This window comes from Myotis nattereri, assembly GCF_964212035.1.
Source record: "Myotis nattereri genome assembly, chromosome: 21".
NCBI lineage: Eukaryota > Metazoa > Chordata > Mammalia > Chiroptera > Vespertilionidae > Myotis > Myotis nattereri.
Window position 1 is genome coordinate 1,582,535 of NC_138097.1, and position 18,009 is coordinate 1,600,543.

The 18,009-nt window shown below is 59.0% G+C and overlaps 1 protein-coding gene across 1 annotated transcript in view; it reads left to right on the forward strand.

Annotated features, from left to right (window-relative positions):
- Positions 1-18,009, forward strand: part of IL16 (interleukin 16) — a gene marked incomplete at its 5' end in the record, with an annotated part of 67,548 nt that overhangs the window by 27,408 nt on the left and 22,131 nt on the right. Inside the window, 7 exons of the mRNA XM_081114942.1 lie at positions 7,798-7,949; positions 11,144-11,254; positions 11,572-11,686; positions 12,751-12,824; positions 13,728-13,929; positions 14,514-14,631; positions 17,141-17,273. Coding sequence (XP_080971068.1) covers positions 7,798-7,949; positions 11,144-11,254; positions 11,572-11,686; positions 12,751-12,824; positions 13,728-13,929; positions 14,514-14,631; positions 17,141-17,273 — 905 coding nt within the window. The remainder of the gene's footprint in view (positions 1-7,797; positions 7,950-11,143; positions 11,255-11,571; positions 11,687-12,750; positions 12,825-13,727; positions 13,930-14,513; positions 14,632-17,140; positions 17,274-18,009) is intronic.

Below are 18,009 nucleotides of genomic sequence, written 5' to 3' on the forward strand. Positions count from 1 at the left end.
GTGAGTGTGGGTCACAGTGAGTGTGGGTCACAGTGTGTGTGGGTGACAGTGAGTGTGGGTGACAGTGAGTGTGGGTCACAGTGAGTGTGGGTGACAGTGAGTGTGGGTGACAGTGTGTGTGGGTGACAGTGAGTGTGGGTCACAGTGAGTGTGGGTCACAGTGTGTGTGGGTGACAGTGAGTGTGGGTGACAGTGTGTGTGGGTGACAGTGTGTGTGGGTCACAGTGAGTGTGGGTCACAGTGAGTGTGGGTCACAGTGAGTGTGGATCACAGTGAGTGTGGGTCACAGTGAGTGTGGGTGACAGTGAGTGTGGGTCACAGTGAGTGTGGGTCACAGTGTGTGTGGGTCACAGTGTGTGTGGGTCACAGTGTGTGTGGGTGACAGTGAGTGTGGGTCACAGTGTGTGTGGGTCACAGTGTGTGTGGGTCACAGTGTGTGTGGGTCACAGTGTGTGTGGGTCACAGTGAGTGTGGGTCACAGTGTGTGTGGGTCACAGTGTGTGTGGGTCACAGTGAGTGTGGGTCACAGTGTGTGTGGGTCACGGTGTGTGTGGGTGACAGTGAGTGTGGGTCACAGTGAGTGTGGGTCACGGTGTGTGTGGGTCACAGTGAGTGTGGGTCACAGTGAGTGTGGGTCACAGTGAGTGTGGGTGACAGTGAGTGTGGGTCACAGTGAGTGTGGGTGACAGTGAGTGTGGGTGACAGTGAGTGTGGGTGACAGTGTGTGTGGGTCACAGTGAGTGTGGGTCACAGTGTGTGTGGGTCACAGTGAGTGTGGGTCACAGTGAGTGTGGGTGACAGTGAGTGTGGGTCACGGTGTGTGTGGGTGACAGTGAGTGTGGGTGACAGTGAGTGTGGGTCACGGTGTGTGTGGGTGACAGTGAGTGTGGATCACAGTGAGTGTGGGTGACAGTGAGTGTGGGTCACAGTGTGTGTGGGTCACAGTGAGTGTGGGTCACAGTGAGTGTGGGTGACAGTGAGTGTGGGTCACGGTGTGTGTGGGTGACAGTGAGTGTGGGTCACGGTGTGTGTGGGTCACAGTGAGTGTGGGTCACAGTGAGTGTGGGTGACAGTGAGTGTGGGTGACAGTGAGTGTGGGTCACAGTGTGTGTGGGTCACAGTGAGTGTGGGTCACAGTGAGTGTGGGTCACAGTGAGTGTGGGTCACAGTGTGTGTGGGTCACAGTGAGTGTGGGTCACAGTGAGTGTGGGTGACAGTGAGTGTGGGTCACAGTGAGTGTGGGTCACAGTGAGTGTGGGTGACAGTGTGTGTGGGTCACAGTGAGTGTGGGTCACAGTGAGTGTGGGTGACAGTGAGTGTGGGTGACAGTGAGTGTGGGTCACAGTGAGTGTGGGTCACAGTGTGTGTGGGTGACAGTGAGTGTGGGTGACAGTGTGTGTGGGTCACAGTGAGTGTGGGTCACAGTGAGTGTGGGTGACAGTGTGTGTGGGTCACAGTGAGTGTGGGTCACAGTGAGTGTGGGTCACAGTGAGTGTGGGTCACAGTGAGTGTGGGTCATGGTGAGTGTGGGTGACAGTGAGTGTGGGTCACAGTGAGTGTGGGTGACAGTGTGTGTGGGTCACAGTGAGTGTGGGTGACAGTGAGTGTGGGTGACAGTGAGTGTGGGTCACAGTGAGTGTGGGTGACAGTGAGTGTGGGTCACAGTGTGTGTGGGTCACAGTGAGTGTGGGTGACAGTGAGTGTGGGTGACAGTGAGTGTGGGTCACAGTGAGTGTGGGTGACAGTGAGTGTGGGTGACAGTGTGTGTGGGTCACAGTGAGTGTGGGTCACAGTGAGTGTGGGTGACAGTGTGTGTGGGTCACAGTGAGTGTGGGTGACAGTGAGTGTGGGTCACAGTGTGTGTGGGTGACAGTGAGTGTGGGTCACAGTGTGTGTGGGTGACAGTGAGTGTGGGTCACAGTGAGTGTGGGTCACAGTGTGTGTGGGTCACAGTGAGTGTGGGTCACAGTGAGTGTGGGTCACAGTGAGTGTGGGTCACAGTGAGTGTGGGTCACAGTGAGTGTGGGTGACAGTGAGTGTGGGTGACAGTGAGTGTGGGTGACAGTGAGTGTGGGTCACAGTGTGTGTGGGTGACAGTGAGTGTGGGTCACAGTGTGTGTGGGTGACAGTGAGTGTGGGTCACAGTGTGTGTGGGTCACAGTGAGTGTGGGTCACAGTGAGTGTGGGTCACAGTGAGTGTGGGTCACAGTGAGTGTGGGTCACAGTGAGTGTGGGTGACAGTGAGTGTGGGTCACAGTGTGTGTGGGTCACAGTGTGTGTGGGTCACAGTGAGTGTGGGTCACAGTGAGTGTGGGTGACAGTGAGTGTGGGTGACAGTGAGTGTGGGTCACAGTGTGTGTGGGTCACAGTGTGTGTGGGTCACAGTGAGTGTGGGTCACAGTGAGTGTGGGTGACAGTGATTGTGGGTCACAGTGAGTGTGGGTCACAGTGTGTGTGGGTCACAGTGAGTGTGGGTCACAGTGAGTGTGGGTCACAGTGAGTGTGGGTCACAGTGAGTGTGGGTGACAGTGAGTGTGGGTCACAGTGTGTGTGGGTCACAGTGTGTGTGGGTCACAGTGAGTGTGGGTCACAGTGAGTGTGGGTGACAGTGAGTGTGGGTGACAGTGAGTGTGGGTGACAGTGAGTGTGGGTCACAGTGTGTGTGGGTGACAGTGAGTGTGGGTCACAGTGTGTGTGGGTGACAGTGAGTGTGGGTCACAGTGTGTGTGGGTGACAGTGAGTGTGGGTCACAGTGTGTGTGGGTCACAGTGAGTGTGGGTCACAGTGAGTGTGGGTCACAGTGAGTGTGGGTCACAGTGAGTGTGGGTGACAGTGAGTGTGGGTCACAGTGTGTGTGGGTCACAGTGTGTGTGGGTCACAGTGAGTGTGGGTCACAGTGAGTGCGGGTCACAGTGAGTGCGGGTCACAGTGAGTGTGGGTCACAGTGAGTGTGGGTCACAGTGAGTGTGGGTCACAGTGTGTGTGGGTGACAGTGAGTGTGGGTGACAGTGAGTGTGGGTGACAGTGAGTGTGGGTGACAGTGAGTGTGGGTGACAGTGAGTGTGGGTGACAGTGAGTGTGGGTCACAGTGAGTGTGGGTGACAGTGAGTGTGGGTGACAGTGAGTGTGGGTCACAGTGAGTGTGGGTGACAGTGAGTGTGGGTGACAGTGAGTGTGGGTGACAGTGAGTGTGGGTCACAGTGAGTGTGGGTCACAGTGAGTGCGGGTCACAGTGAGTGTGGGTCACAGTGAGTGTGGGTCACAGTGAGTGTGGGTCACAGTGAGTGTGGGTGACAGTGAGTGTGGGTGACAGTGAGTGTGGGTGACAGTGAGTGTGGGTCACAGTGAGTGTGGGTCACAGTGAGTGTGGGTCACAGTGAGTGTGGGTCACAGTGAGTGTGGGTCACAGTGAGTGTGGGTGACAGTGAGTGTGGGTCACAGTGAGTGCGGGTGACAGTGAGTGCGGGTCACAGTGAGTGTGGGTCACAGTGTGTGTGGGTCACAGTGTGTGTGGGTGACAGTGAGTGTGGGTGACAGTGAGTGTGGGTGACAGTGAGTGTGGGTGACAGTGAGTGTGGGTGACAGTGAGTGTGGGTCACAGTGAGTGTGGGTGACAGTGAGTGTGGGTGACAGTGAGTGTGGGTGACAGTGAGTGTGGGTGACAGTGAGTGTGGGTCACAGTGTGTGTGGGTCACAGTGAGTGTGGGTCACAGTGAGTGTGGGTGACAGTGAGTGTGGGTCACAGTGAGTGTGGGTGACAGTGAGTGTGGGTGACAGTGAGTGTGGGTCACAGTGAGTGTGGGTCACGGTGTGTGTGGGTCACAGTGAGTGTGGGTCACGGTGTGTGTGGGTGACAGTGAGTGTGGGTCACAGTGAGTGTGGGTCACAGTGAGTGTGGGTCACAGTGAGTGCGGGTCACAGTGAGTGTGGGTCACAGTGAGTGTGGGTGACAGTGAGTGTGGGTGACAGTGAGTGTGGGTCACAGTGAGTGTGGGTCACGGTGTGTGTGGGTCACAGTGAGTGTGGGTCACGGTGTGTGTGGGTGACAGTGAGTGTGGGTCACAGTGAGTGCGGGTCACAGTGAGTGTGGGTGACAGTGAGTGTGGGTGACAGTGTGTGTGGGTCACAGTGAGTGTGGGTCACAGTGTGTGTGGGTGACAGTGAGTGTGGGTGACAGTGAGTGTGGGTGACAGTGAGTGTGGGTGACAGTGAGTGTGGGTCACAGTGAGTGTGGGTCACAGTGTGTGTGGGTCACAGTGAGTGTGGGTCACAGTGAGTGTGGGTCACAGTGTGTGTGGGTGACAGTGAGTGTGGGTGACAGTGAGTGTGGGTCACAGTGAGTGTGGGTGACAGTGTGTGTGGGTCACAGTGAGTGTGGGTGACAGTGAGTGTGGGTGACAGTGAGTGTGGGTGACAGTGTGTGTGGGTCACAGTGAGTGTGGGTCACAGTGAGTGTGGGTCACAGTGAGTGTGGGTCACAGTGAGTGTGGGTCACAGTGTGTGTGGGTGACAGTGAGTGTGGGTGACAGTGAGTGTGGGTCACAGTGAGTGTGGGTCACAGTGAGTGTGGGTCACAGTGAGTGTGGGTGACAGTGAGTGTGGGTCACAGTGAGTGTGGGTGACAGTGAGTGTGGGTGACAGTGAGTGTGGGTGACAGTGAGTGTGGGTCACAGTGTGTGTGGGTGACAGTGAGTGTGGGTGACAGTGAGTGTGGGTGACAGTGAGTGTGGGTGACAGTGTGTGTGGGTGACAGTGAGTGTGGGTCACAGTGAGTGTGGGTGACAGTGAGTGTGGGTGACAGTGAGTGTGGGTGACAGTGAGTGTGGGTGACAGTGAGTGTGGGTGACAGTGAGTGTGGGTGACAGTGTGTGTGGGTCACAGTGAGTGTGGGTGACAGTGTGTGTGGGTCACAGTGTGTGTGGGTGACAGTGAGTGTGGGTGACAGTGAGTGTGGGTCACAGTGAGTGTGGGTGACAGTGAGTGTGGGTGACAGTGAGTGTGGGTGACAGTGTGTGTGGGTCACAGTGAGTGTGGGTCACAGTGAGTGTGGGTGACAGTGAGTGTGGGTCACAGTGTGTGTGGGTCACAGTGAGTGTGGGTCACAGTGTGTGTGGGTCACAGTGTGTGTGGGTCACAGTGTGTGTGGGTCACAGTGAGTGTGGGTCACAGTGAGTGTGGGTGACAGTGAGTGTGGGTCACAGTGAGTGTGGGTGACAGTGAGTGTGGGTCACAGTGTGTGTGGGTCACAGTGAGTGTGGGTCACAGTGTGTGTGGGTGACAGTGAGTGTGGGTCCCAGTGAGTGTGGGTCACAGTGAGTGTGGGTGACAGTGAGTGTGGGTCACAGTGAGTGTGGGTCACAGTGTGTGTGGGTGACAGTGAGTGTGGGTCACAGTGAGTGTGGGTGACAGTGAGTGTGGGTCACAGTGAGTGTGGGTCACAGTGAGTGTGGGTCACAGTGAGTGTGGGTCACAGTGAGTGTGGGTGACAGTGAGTGTGGGTCACAGTGTGTGTGGGTCACAGTGTGTGTGGGTCACAGTGTGTGTGGGTCACAGTGAGTGTGGGTCACAGTGAGTGTGGGTCACAGTGAGTGTGGGTCACAGTGAGTGTGGGTGACAGTGAGTGTGGGTGACAGTGAGTGTGGGTGACAGTGAGTGTGGGTCACAGTGTGTGTGGGTGACAGTGAGTGTGGGTGACAGTGTGTGTGGGTCACAGTGAGTGTGGGTGACAGTGAGTGTGGGTGACAGTGAGTGTGGGTGACAGTGAGTGTGGGTGACAGTGAGTGTGGGTGACAGTGAGTGTGGGTGACAGTGAGTGTGGGTGACAGTGAGTGTGGGTGACAGTGTGTGTGGGTCACAGTGAGTGTGGGTGACAGTGAGTGTGGGTGACAGTGAGTGTGGGTGACAGTGAGTGTGGGTGACAGTGAGTGTGGGTGACAGTGTGTGTGGGTCACAGTGAGTGTGGGTGACAGTGAGTGTGGGTGACAGTGAGTGTGGGTGACAGTGAGTGTGGGTGACAGTGAGTGTGGGTGACAGTGAGTGTGGGTCACAGTGAGTGTGGGTGACAGTGAGTGTGGGTGACAGTGAGTGTGGGTGACAGTGTGTGTGGGTCACAGTGAGTGTGGGTGACAGTGAGTGTGGGTGACAGTGAGTGTGGGTGACAGTGAGTGTGGGTGACAGTGAGTGTGGGTGACAGTGAGTGTGGGTCACAGTGAGTGTGGGTGACAGTGAGTGTGGGTGACAGTGAGTGTGGGTGACAGTGTGTGTGGGTCACAGTGAGTGTGGGTGACAGTGAGTGTGGGTGACAGTGAGTGTGGGTGACAGTGAGTGTGGGTGACAGTGAGTGTGGGTGACAGTGAGTGTGGGTCACAGTGAGTGTGGGTGACAGTGAGTGTGGGTGACAGTGAGTGTGGGTGACAGTGAGTGTGGGTGACAGTGAGTGTGGGTGACAGTGTGTGTGGGTCACAGTGAGTGTGGGTGACAGTGTGTGTGGGTGACAGTGTGTGTGGGTCACAGTGAGTGTGGGTGACAGTGAGTGTGGGTCACAGTGAGTGTGGGTGACAGTGAGTGTGGGTGACAGTGAGTGTGGGTGACAGTGTGTGTGGGTCACAGTGAGTGTGGGTCACAGTGAGTGTGGGTGACAGTGAGTGTGGGTCACAGTGTGTGTGGGTCACAGTGAGTGTGGGTCACAGTGTGTGTGGGTCACAGTGTGTGTGGGTCACAGTGTGTGTGGGTCACAGTGAGTGTGGGTCACAGTGAGTGTGGGTGACAGTGAGTGTGGGTCACAGTGAGTGTGGGTGACAGTGAGTGTGGGTCACAGTGTGTGTGGGTCACAGTGAGTGTGGGTCACAGTGTGTGTGGGTGACAGTGAGTGTGGGTCCCAGTGAGTGTGGGTCACAGTGAGTGTGGGTGACAGTGAGTGTGGGTCACAGTGAGTGTGGGTCACAGTGTGTGTGGGTGACAGTGAGTGTGGGTCACAGTGAGTGTGGGTGACAGTGAGTGTGGGTCACAGTGAGTGTGGGTCACAGTGAGTGTGGGTCACAGTGAGTGTGGGTCACAGTGAGTGTGGGTGACAGTGAGTGTGGGTCACAGTGTGTGTGGGTCACAGTGTGTGTGGGTCACAGTGAGTGTGGGTGACAGTGTGTGTGGGTCACAGTGTGTGTGGGTCACAGTGTGTGTGGGTCACAGTGTGTGTGGGTCACAGTGAGTGTGGGTGACAGTGTGTGTGGGTCACAGTGTGTGTGGGTCACAGTGTGTGTGGGTCACAGTGTGTGTGGGTCACAGTGTGTGTGGGTCACAGTGAGTGTGGGTCACAGTGTGTGTGGGTCACAGTGAGTGTGGGTCACAGTGAGTGTGGGTGACAGTGTGTGTGGGTCACAGTGAGTGTGGGTGACAGTGTGTGTGGGTCACAGTGTGTGTGGGTCACAGTGTGTGTGGGTCACAGTGTGTGTGGGTCACAGTGTGTGTGGGTCACAGTGAGTGTGGGTGACAGTGAGTGTGGGTCACAGTGAGTGTGGGTCACAGTGTGTGTGGGTCACAGTGTGTGTGGGTCACAGTGTGTGTGGGTCACAGTGAGTGTGGGTGACAGTGAGTGTGGGTGACAGTGTGTGTGGGTCACAGTGAGTGTGGGTCACAGTGAGTGTGGGTCACAGTGTGTGTGGGTCACAGTGAGTGTGGGTGACAGTGTGTGTGGGTCACAGTGAGTGCGGCTCCTCCCTGTCCCCACGGCCTGTGCTCTGGGGCCTCGGCACCCTGTTCTCACCTTGGACACACACACTGTCTCCCCCCTCCCCTGCCCAGGTGTGAACCCCTACTGCGTGGCGGACACGGATCTCCCAGGGGCTCGGACCACGGCCGCCTCCACGGACCCCCCGGACCGGCTGCCCTTCTCGCTCTGCTCCGGCCGGAAGGCGCTGTCCCAGCAGCTGGACGGCCCGGTGGGCAGGGCCGGGGTGAGGCTGCGGGCCGGGAAGGGGGACGGGCCCACGCAGGGGGCTGAGCAGGACTCGGGGGTTCAGTCCACAGACCGCAGGGAGGGCCGCCGGGGGGCCTGGCCCCATCAGGACGGTCACCAGCCCCGGTGCCAGGGACCCGCCGCCCCGACCAGGCTGTGTGGACCCCGTGCCCCCGCCTCAGTGACCCCGGGGCGGGGAGGGCCGGGCCTGGGCATCCACACGGCGGCCGGACAGCGGGGACTGGACCCCGGCGCCTCGGGGCTCACAGCCTGGCTTTAACGTAACCCTGAGCCATGACGTCACGCACTTCGCCTCTAATTCTTTTTTAAAAATATATTTTTTATTTCAGCCCTGGCCGGTGTGGCTCAGCGGGTAGAGAGCCGGCCTGTGGACTGAAGGGTCCTAAGTTCGATTCTGGCCAAGGGCACAGGCCCGGGTTGTGGGTTCGATCAGGAGGCAGCTGATCCATGATTCTCTCTCATCATGGATGTCTCTCTCTCTCTCCCTCTCCCTTCCTCTCTGACATCAATAAAAGTATATTTAAAAAATAAATTAATTAAAAAATATTTTTATTTCAGAGAAGAAGGGAGAGGGAGAGACAGAATCATCAATAATGAGAGGGAATCATGGACCGGCTGCCTCCTGCACGCCCCGCACGGGGGATGGAGCCCGCAACCCGGGCCTGTGCCCTGACCGGGAATCGAACCCAGGACCCCTCAGTCCGCAGGCCAACGCTCTACCCACTGAGCCACACCGGCCGGGGCGTTGCCTCTAACTCTTAACGGTGGGAAGACATTCCTGTCCCCCCCCTCCCCACCCCGCCCCCCCGATCTGTCGGGGGGACCGGAAGCCCGGCCAGGCTGAGCTCAGACACCCTGAGACCTAAGCGGCCAGCGTCTGACCTAACCCCGGGCGGCTGCCCGCCCTGCCCTCCCTGTGGGCACCAGCTGCAGGGGGGCGCCCGGCCGACCGACTGGAAGCCAGTGCCCCCCCAGGTCCCCGCAGCTGCCCTCCCTCCGGTTCCCTAAGCCCCAGGCCCTGCCCTGCTCACCAGGGCTCCGGCTGCCGCTGGTGGCCACGCGTGCACCTCCCCGTGGACACCCCACCTTCAGGGGCCTACTCCCCACTGGCGGCTCCTGACACCCCCAACCCCAGGGCCTGGCACCCGCACCGGGGCTCCCCGGTGGGTCTCGGGGTGCCCCCCTCTCTGCCAGGGTCCTGTCCCCCAGCCCTGGGAGCTCCCCCAGCCGGGGTGCCGGGGGAGGGGTGCTTGTCCCCGATGGTTGGCGGGGGCTGCCTTTCCTTTTTTTAAAAAAAATATATTTTATTGATTTTTTACAGCGAGGAAGGGAGAGGATAGAGAGCTAGAAACATCGATGAGAGAGAAACATCGATCAGCTGCCTCCTGCACACCCCCCACTGGGGATGAGCCTGCAACCCAGGTCCATGCCCTTGACCAGAATCGAACCCGGGACCCTTCAGTCCGCAGGCCGACGCTCTATCCACTGAGCCACACCGGTCAGGGCTGAGCATGTTTTCTGATTGCAAGTGGGTAGCCCGGGGGCCCAGGGCTTGACCTGATGGCTTCCCAAAGGCAGAGGATCCCACAGGCGGGGAAACCGAGGCACAGAGGGCCCGCCCGTCCCCCAGGCCACCAGGTGACCGCGGCCAGGCCAGTCTGTGGCTCCGGGTCCCCTGTGGCCCCCACGCCCGGGGCCCTCGCCCGGCAGATCCCGGTGCCCGAGTGTGGGGGGCAGGTGCTCCCGGCTCCTGTGCACGTGGCTGAGGCCTGTCTGCCTCCCCGAACCTGCGTTCTACACCAGCGATCAACAAACCGCGGCTCTCGAGCCACAGGCGGCTCTTTGGCCCCTGGAGTGTGGCTCTTCCACAAAACACTGGCTCTTCCACAAAACACCGACTTCTGCGCATGGGCCACGAAGTTTCAATCGCACCGTACGTGGTATTTTGTGGAAGCGCCACACCCGAGGGGCCAAAGAGCCGCATGTGGCTCGTGAGCCGCGGTTCGCCGACCACGGTTCTACACCAAGCGTGTCACACTCGGAGGCGGACACGGGCCAGATGAACACGGCTTGCGTGGACGTGGCCACAAAATGAACAAAAGCTTCCGTTTTCATAGAAAAGCAGGTTTATCTCGATGGAGCCGTGCCGAATGCAAAGGGCTGAGATAAATGAGTCATCGCTCACATAAAGTAACAGAACGTTTTAATAAAAATTAATATTTTTTCTTGGACGTTAACTCACCAGACACTAACCGCACACATGGATAAGCGTCACGCAGATAAACCCATTTCTCTCGTTCTCCGGAAGCGAGGTATTTCCTGTTGCCACACCAAGCAGGTCAGTCCCAGACCGAGGACGTGGCCACGGGCTGCCGGAACCTTCGCTGCCGGTGTCAGTGGGAGAGACGGTGCGCCTGCGTGTGAGGCGCGTGAGGGACGCGAATGCAACACGATGACCGTCATCCGCCGTTAGCGAACCTTGTAGCTCGTTATTAATAACTAGAGGCCCGGTGCACGAAAATTCAGGCAAGAATAGGCCTTCCTTCCCCTGGCGGCCGGCGCTGTCTTCCCTCTGGCACCCGGGATCCAGGCTTCCTTCCTCCTGCCGCCGCCGGCAGGCACCCCGGCCCCAGCTTCCTCAGGAAGGACGTCCGGAATGACATTCAGAGTGACGTCCGGAAGACGTCTAGTCTAATTAGCATATTACCCTGTTATTATAGATTATAGATTATGTATAACAAGATATTGTAAAGATTAAGTTATGGTACTTTTGTTAAAAAGTGTCTTACATACCATTCTATTGGCTGGGCTGCAAAAACATTCGCTGTGGGCCGTGAGTTTGACACGCTTGCTGTCCACGTTCAATCTCGGCACCTGCCCCTGCCCACCCCCCTGGCCTGGCGCAAAGAGGGGGCTCCGTTAATTGCCCCCAATTTTGTGGAGGGCCCTCCTGGCAGCTGGCTCTCGTTGGTTAAAGGACTCACGTCCTGGTCAGTGTGGCTATGACGGTTCTGGGCCCTGTCGCCTGGATGGCCCTACTGTGCGCCTGGGGCTGGTCTGCAGGGAGGCGGCTCCGTGAGACGGGGTCCTCTCCTCGCGGGGCCCCTCCCCTCCCTGCGGGGTGTGTGCCCTTGTCCGTGGCCTCAGCTCCCCACCCGGTCCTCCCTGCAGGGCACAGGCAGGCCCACGCGGTCGCTGAGCACAGCGCAGCTGGCCCCGCCCTCGGGGGGCGTCCAGGCGTCCGTCATCTCCAGCGTCGTGCTGATGAAGGGCCAGGCCAAGGTGAGGGGACCCGGCCAGGGAGCCTCTGGGAGACACCGGGCTCTGAGCAGCTGTGTGTCGCAGGGAGGGTGACACAGGGAGGGTGAGCCTGGCAGGGGGCGGGCCAGACATCCCTGTCTCTCTCACCATCCCTCCTTCCTTCTGGGTCCCGGGAGCTCAGGGAGGGAAGAGACGGCAGGGGTGAGGGATGAGTTCCTCCCTCACCCCTGCCACCTCTTCCCCCCTGAGCTCCTCCCTCACCCCTGCCACCTCTTCCCTCCCGGGGGCTGCCCAGTGGGGGGGACCCCAGGACCCTCTGACGGCCGCTCTTCCCACAGGGCCTCGGCTTCAGCATCGTGGGGGGCAGAGACAGCATTTACGGCCCCATCGGCATCTACGTCAAAACCATCTTCGAGGGGGGAGCCGCGGCGGCCGACGGCCGGCTGCAGGAAGGTACGTTCCCAGCCCCTCCCAGCACCCCCAGCCAAGCAGGTGCGGGGCCTGCGGAGTCGCCTGCGGGGACCCCAGGCCTGGGGCGCCGGGGTCTGCACACTCCGTCCAGCCGGGCCAGAGACCCAGCGAGCCCCCATCATTCTGACGCTGCCTTCTTCCAAGGTCCCTCTCCGTTCCTGCACCCCCTGGCCTCCCTCCCCTTCGGGGTCCCTGCCCCTCCCTCATAACCAGGGGGATGGCCTGGGGTGGGCGGGGGCCCTGGCGGGTCTGGGGGGGGGGCCGACTGGGCGTGTGTGAGCCCTGGTCTCCGTGCAGGAAAGATTTCACCGGCGAGTCCTACGTGGTGACGATGAGGGAACGTTTATTGCCGCTGGGACAGCGAGACGAGGACGGGCTAGGGTAGGGGAGGCCACAGGAGCGCCTAGGACAGGGGTGGGCAACCTTTTTGCGAGTGTGTGCCCAAACCAGCAAAATCTCTGGCTCAGAATTCTCCTGCGTGCCAACCCTAATTTTTTCAGAACGTGCTACGCCTGCTTGCTATCTCTTAAGGTGTACGCATGAGAAGAACCCTGAAGAAATCATACAATTCACTCAAGCGACAAAACACAGTCGATGATGATGAAAAACACATTTGTTTTTTAACGGCTACATGTTCTGTAAAATTATTTATTTATCTAAGATGCACCTGCACCGAATTGATCTGAAAAATAAAAAAAGTCGACATTAAGAAAAGAATTGTAAACGGAAGATGATAAGAGAGGGTTTCGTGTGCCACGTTTGGCACGCGTGCCAGGGGTTGCCCACCCCTGGCCTAGGAGGTGGGGCAGGAGGTGGACAGGGACCAGGCCAGGCCACATGCGCCCGGCTAAGACCCCGCCGCCCCCCGGAAGACCAGAGGTGCCAGGGGGCTTCTCACGCTGCCCCCCCCCCCCAGCTTCCTGGGGGGCAGATACGGAAGGAGAATGTCTTCAGGGTGTTTTGGTGCAAACGCTGGGCAGGGGCCAGGTCTCGGGGTCCCTGGCCAGGCAGCCCTCTGCCAGCCCCCCTCTCTCCCGGCCCCACAGGCGACGAGATTCTTGAACTCAACGGTGAGTCCATGGCGGGGCTGACTCACCAGGACGCCCTGCAGAAGTTCAAGGTGAGCGGCTGTTCCCAGGGCACAGCCCCGGGCAGGGGGGCCAGACTCAGCATCTCTGGCCTCGCTCACACCTCCATTCCCCCCCCATCCCCGGGCGGCCGCGGGGCTGGGGGGCCGGGGGAGGGGGCCTGGGTGGGGGCGGGCAGTGGTGGGTCGGGACTGTCCGGGGAGATTTCAGCTGCTGCAGCCTGGCCGGGGGGTTCCACATCTGTGTTCGTGTTGACGTAGTGACAAACCTGCTTCAGGGTTTGCAGGCAGGTCCCGAAGGCATTTTTTAAAAAATATTTTATTGATTTTTTTATAGAGAGGAAGGCAGAGGAATAGAGAGTTAGGAACATCGATCAGCTGCCTCCTGCACGCCCCCTACTGGGGATGTGCCCGCAACCCAGGTCCATGCCCTTGGCCGGAATCGAACCCGGGACCCTTCAGTCCACAGGCCGACGCTCTATCCACTGAGCCACACCGGTCAGGGCTGAAGGTGTGCTTTTTTTAAATTATATTTTTATTGATGTCAGAGAGGAAGGGAGAGGGAGAGAGAGAGAAACATCCATGATGAGAGAGAATCATGGATCGGCTGCCTCCTGCACACCCCCCACTGGGGATGGAGCCCGAAACCCGGGCCTGTGCCCCGACCGGGAATCGAACCTGTGACCTCCTGGTTCCTAAGTTGATGCTCAGCCCCTGAGCCAGGCTGGCGGGGCCTGAAGGTATTTTTGAGCCTCCGTCTAGTTGAATAGCTGCAGGCTCTGATCTTTGCATGTGCCACACCTGTGTCCTACCTGCAGCACGAGCTACCTGTGTGCATACGCACAGGTGTGTCATGCATATGTTCGTGCACACACACACGCACACACGCACACACACGCACGCGCCCACCCCGGACGCCGCGCCCTCTCCCTGCAGCTCGCCAAGAAGGGGCTGCTGAGCCTCACGGTGCGCACCCGCCTGCCCGCGCCCCCCGCCCCGGGCCGCCTGTCGCCCCCGCTGGGCCGCTCCCTGAGCGCCGGCGCCTTCCTCCTGGCGGCCCCGGAGGCTCCCGCCGGCACCGGCACCGGCAGCGCCAGGCCCAGCTACAGGGTCCTGGTGGAGGTCTCGCTGCAGAAAGGTACCGCCCCCCCCAGGGCTGTCCCCTCCCTCCTACCCGGGCCCCCACCCAGGCCACCCAGACTCTCCGAGCGTGGAGTGGGTCCCCCGTCAGGACGCTGCTGCTCAGAGCAGATCCAGGCTCTGTGTGCCCGCGGGTCCCGGGACAGGGCCCCCAGTCCGTGTCCTGAGGACTGGCCAGAGCTCAGGGACAGAGCAAACACCAGCCCCTCCCTCCCTCTCCCCCTCCCCCTCCTTTCTTTTCCCTCCCTCCCTCCTCCCCTTCCCTCCCTTCCCCTCCTCCCTCCCTCCCTCCTCCCTTCCCCTCCCTCCTTCTCCTCCCTCCTCCCTCCCTCTCTCTTCCCTCCCCCTTTCTCTCCCTCCCTCCCCCTTTCACTCCCTCCCTCCCCCTCCCTCCCTGTCTTCCCCACTTGCGCTCAGCACCCTCCTGCCGGGTCGCTGACACTGGAGCAGCGCCCACCCAGGGGATGTCCCACAAACAGGAGGGTCGGGGCACAGCGCCAGGAGATGGGGTGCGGGCACCCAAGGGGCTCGCTCACTCCCGGGAGAGCCTTCACCCCCCCCCCCCACCCCGTGTGCCCGCAGAGGCCGGTGTGGGCCTGGGCATCGGGCTGTGCAGCGTCCCCTACCTGCAGTGCCTGTCGGGCGTCTTCGTGCACACGCTGTCCCCGGGGTCGGTGGCACACCTGGACGGCCGGCTCCGGTAGGTCCCCCCCTCACTCGGGGCTGGCGGGAGGGCTGGCAGGCAGGTGCGTGGCAATCGCAGGGAGGTGGTTAGAGGTGCAGAATCGTGGCAATAGCAGGGAAGTGGTTAGAGGTGCAGAATCGAGGCAATAGCAGGGAGGTGGTTAGAGGTGCAGAATCGAGCAATAGCAGGGGAGGTGGTTAGAGGTGCAGAATCGAGGCAATAGCAGGGGAGGTGGTTAGAGGCACAGAATCGAGGCAATAGCAGGGGAGGTGGTTAGAGGCACAGAATCGAGGCAATAGCAGGGAGGTGGTTAGAGGTGCAGAATCGAGGCAATAGCAGGGGAGGTGGTTAGAGGGGCAGAATCGAGGCAATAGCAGGGAGGTGGTTAGAGGTGCAGAATCGAGGCAATAGCAGGGGGGTGGTTAGAGGTGCAGAATTGAGGCAATAGCAGGGGAGGTGGTTAGAGGTGCAGAATTGAGGCAATAGCAGGGGAGGTGGTTAGAGGTGCAGAATCGAGGCAATAGCAGGGGAGGTGGTTAGAGGTGCAGAATCGAGGCAATAGCAGGGGAGGTGATTAGAGGGGCAGAATCGAGGCAATAGCAGGGAGGTGGTTAGAGGTGCAGAATTGAGGCAATAGCAGGGGAGGTGGTTAGAGGTGCAGAATCGAGGCAATAGCAGGGGAGGTGGTTAGAGGTGCAGAATCGAGGCAATAGCAGGGGAGGTGGTTAGAGGGGCAGAATCGAGGCAATAGCAGGGAGGTGGTTAGAGGCACAGAATCGAGGCAATAGCAGGGAGGTGGTTAGAGGTGCAGAATCGAGGCAATAGCAGGGGGGTGGTTAGAGGGGCAGAATTGAGGCAACAGCAGGGGGGTGGTTAGAGGGGCAGAATCGCAGCCCTGCCCAGCTCTGCTGAGTCTGGCTACCCTGGCTAAGGTCCCAGGAGGTGCAGGTGAGGCTGAGGCCTGCGAGAGCAGCCGGGCCAAGGAGGAGGAGGTGGGAGGAGCCACGGACTCAGATCCCACTGCTCAGAGCGAGTGATGATTTGCAGGCGTGGGCCCAGGCTTACCCTGGCTCCACCTGCAGGACGCAGTGATGAGCGAGTCTGTGTTATCAGCTGGCTTTCACGCTGGCCTGAAGAACTGAGTTTCAGGCATAACTTTTTATTTTTATTTTAAAGTATATTTTTATTGATTTCAGAGAGGAAGGGAGAGGGAGAGAGAGAGAGAAACATCCATGATGAGAGAGAATCATGGATCGGCTGCCTCCTGCACGCCCCACACTGGGATCGAGCCCACAACCCGGGCCTGTGCCCTGACCGGGAATCGAACCTGGGACCCATCGGTCCACAGGCTGAGGCCCTATCCACTGAGCCACTCCGGCCAGGGCAGCATAACTTTTTCAGCGATTTCATTGAATTTATTGGGGTGACACTTGTTGATACAATTATATAGGTGTCAGGGGTACAAGTCCATGATACGTCTTCTGTGTACTGTATTGTGTGTTCACTGCCCCACGTGTCCTTCCGTCACCATTGGTCCCCCCTTTTCCTGCTTCTACCTCCCCTGCCCCCGCCCCCTCTGGGCATCACCCTGCTGGAGTCTGCGTTTGTGAGTTTTTGTTTGTTTGTTTGCTTAATCCCTTCGCCTCTTTCATCCCGTCCTGCAAGCCCTCCCCTTGACACCTGTCAGTCTGTTCCCCGTCTCTATGAGTCCGGTTCCGTTGCATTTGCCTGTTTATTTAGATTCCACATAGATGTGAAATCATAGGGCACTTGTCTTTCTCCGACCGGCTTATTGCACTGAGCGTCACGCTCTCCGGGTCCCTCCGTGCTGTCGAAGAAAGTGAGATCTCTTCCTTTGTCACAGCCGCGTAGTAGTCCACGGTGTAGATGTCCCAGGGCACTTTTATCCGCTCGGCACTGATGGGCATTTGGGCTGCTTCCAGATCTCGCCTAGCCTATATAATAAAAGCCTAATATGCGAAGTGTCCGGTCATCTGGTTGGCCATTCAACCAATCAAAGTGTAATATGCTAATGATATGCTAAGACTGCTCAACCACTTGCTATGACGTGCACTGACCACCAGGGGGCAGACAGTTGACTGGTCAACCAGTCGCTATGACGTGCACTGACCACCAGGGGGCAGATGCTCCAACCGGTAGGTTAGCTTGCTGCTGGGCTCCGGCCAATCGGGACTGAGTGAGACGGGCCAGACCTGCCCTGGAGCCCTCCTGCATTCCCTCTCTGGCCCTGATTGTGCACCGGTGGGGTCCCTCGGCCTCTCGCAATCCAGGCTGAGGGACACCCCCCCTCTGCCCCCGCGTGCACGGATTTGGTGCACCGAGCCTCTAGTTGTAAATAATGCTGCAATGAACACGGGGCTGCGTACATTCTTTCGAGTCCGTGTTTCGGGATTCTTCGGATGTACTCCCAGAAGTGGCATCGCTGCCCTAAGGCAGTTGTCTTTTTAATTTTTGGAGTTAACTCCATGCCGTCTTCCCCGGGGCCCCGCTGGTGCCCCCGCAGGTGTGGCGATGAGATCGTGGAGATCAACGACGCCCCCGTGACCTGCATGACGCTCAACGACGTGTACGCGGTCCTGAGCCACTGCGAGCCCGGGCCCGTCCCCATCCTTGTCAGCCGACACCCGGACCCGCAGGTAACCCCACGCACGGGGCGTCTCGCTTGCCCACGGCTCACTCGGTTAGCCCTGAAATCAGAGCGAGAACTGCTGGGTTTCCGCCTCGGTTCTTAGAAAGGGGCCAAGGCCACAGCGAGGCTCACCCACCTGCTCTAGACACGGGGGCAGGTGGCATCGGGGGCAGGTGGTGTTGGCGGGGAGGGGAGGCAGGTGGTGTCAGGGCAGCTCCTGCAGCTGGCGGACAGGCCCCAGGGAAGGAAACCATTGACCAGGCCCTGATAGGGGATGAGAGAGCGCGCTCTGTCCCCGAGGCCGGGGTGCCATGGAACTCCACACTTTCCCACAGTGGCTGCACCCATCTGTATCCCCACCACCTGAACACAGGGACCCCTTTTCTCCGCATCCTCACCAGCACTTGGCACTTACTGATTTGTTTATGGAAGCCATTCTGACAGGCGTGAGGTGGTCCCTCGCTGTGGCTTTAATTCGCATCTCTCGGATGATCAGTGACGTGGAGCATCTTTTCATGTGACTCTTGGCCACCTGTGTGTCTCTGGGGGAAGCGTCGAGTCAGGTCCTCTGCCCATTTTTCAATTGGGTTGTCTGCTTTTTGGTCTTGAGTTTTATATGTTCTTTTTATTTTGTTTTATTTTTAAATATATTTTTATTGTTTTCAGAGAGGAAGGGAGAGGGAGAGAGAGAGAGAAACATCAATGATGAGAGTCATGGATCGGCTGCCTCCTGCACACCCTCC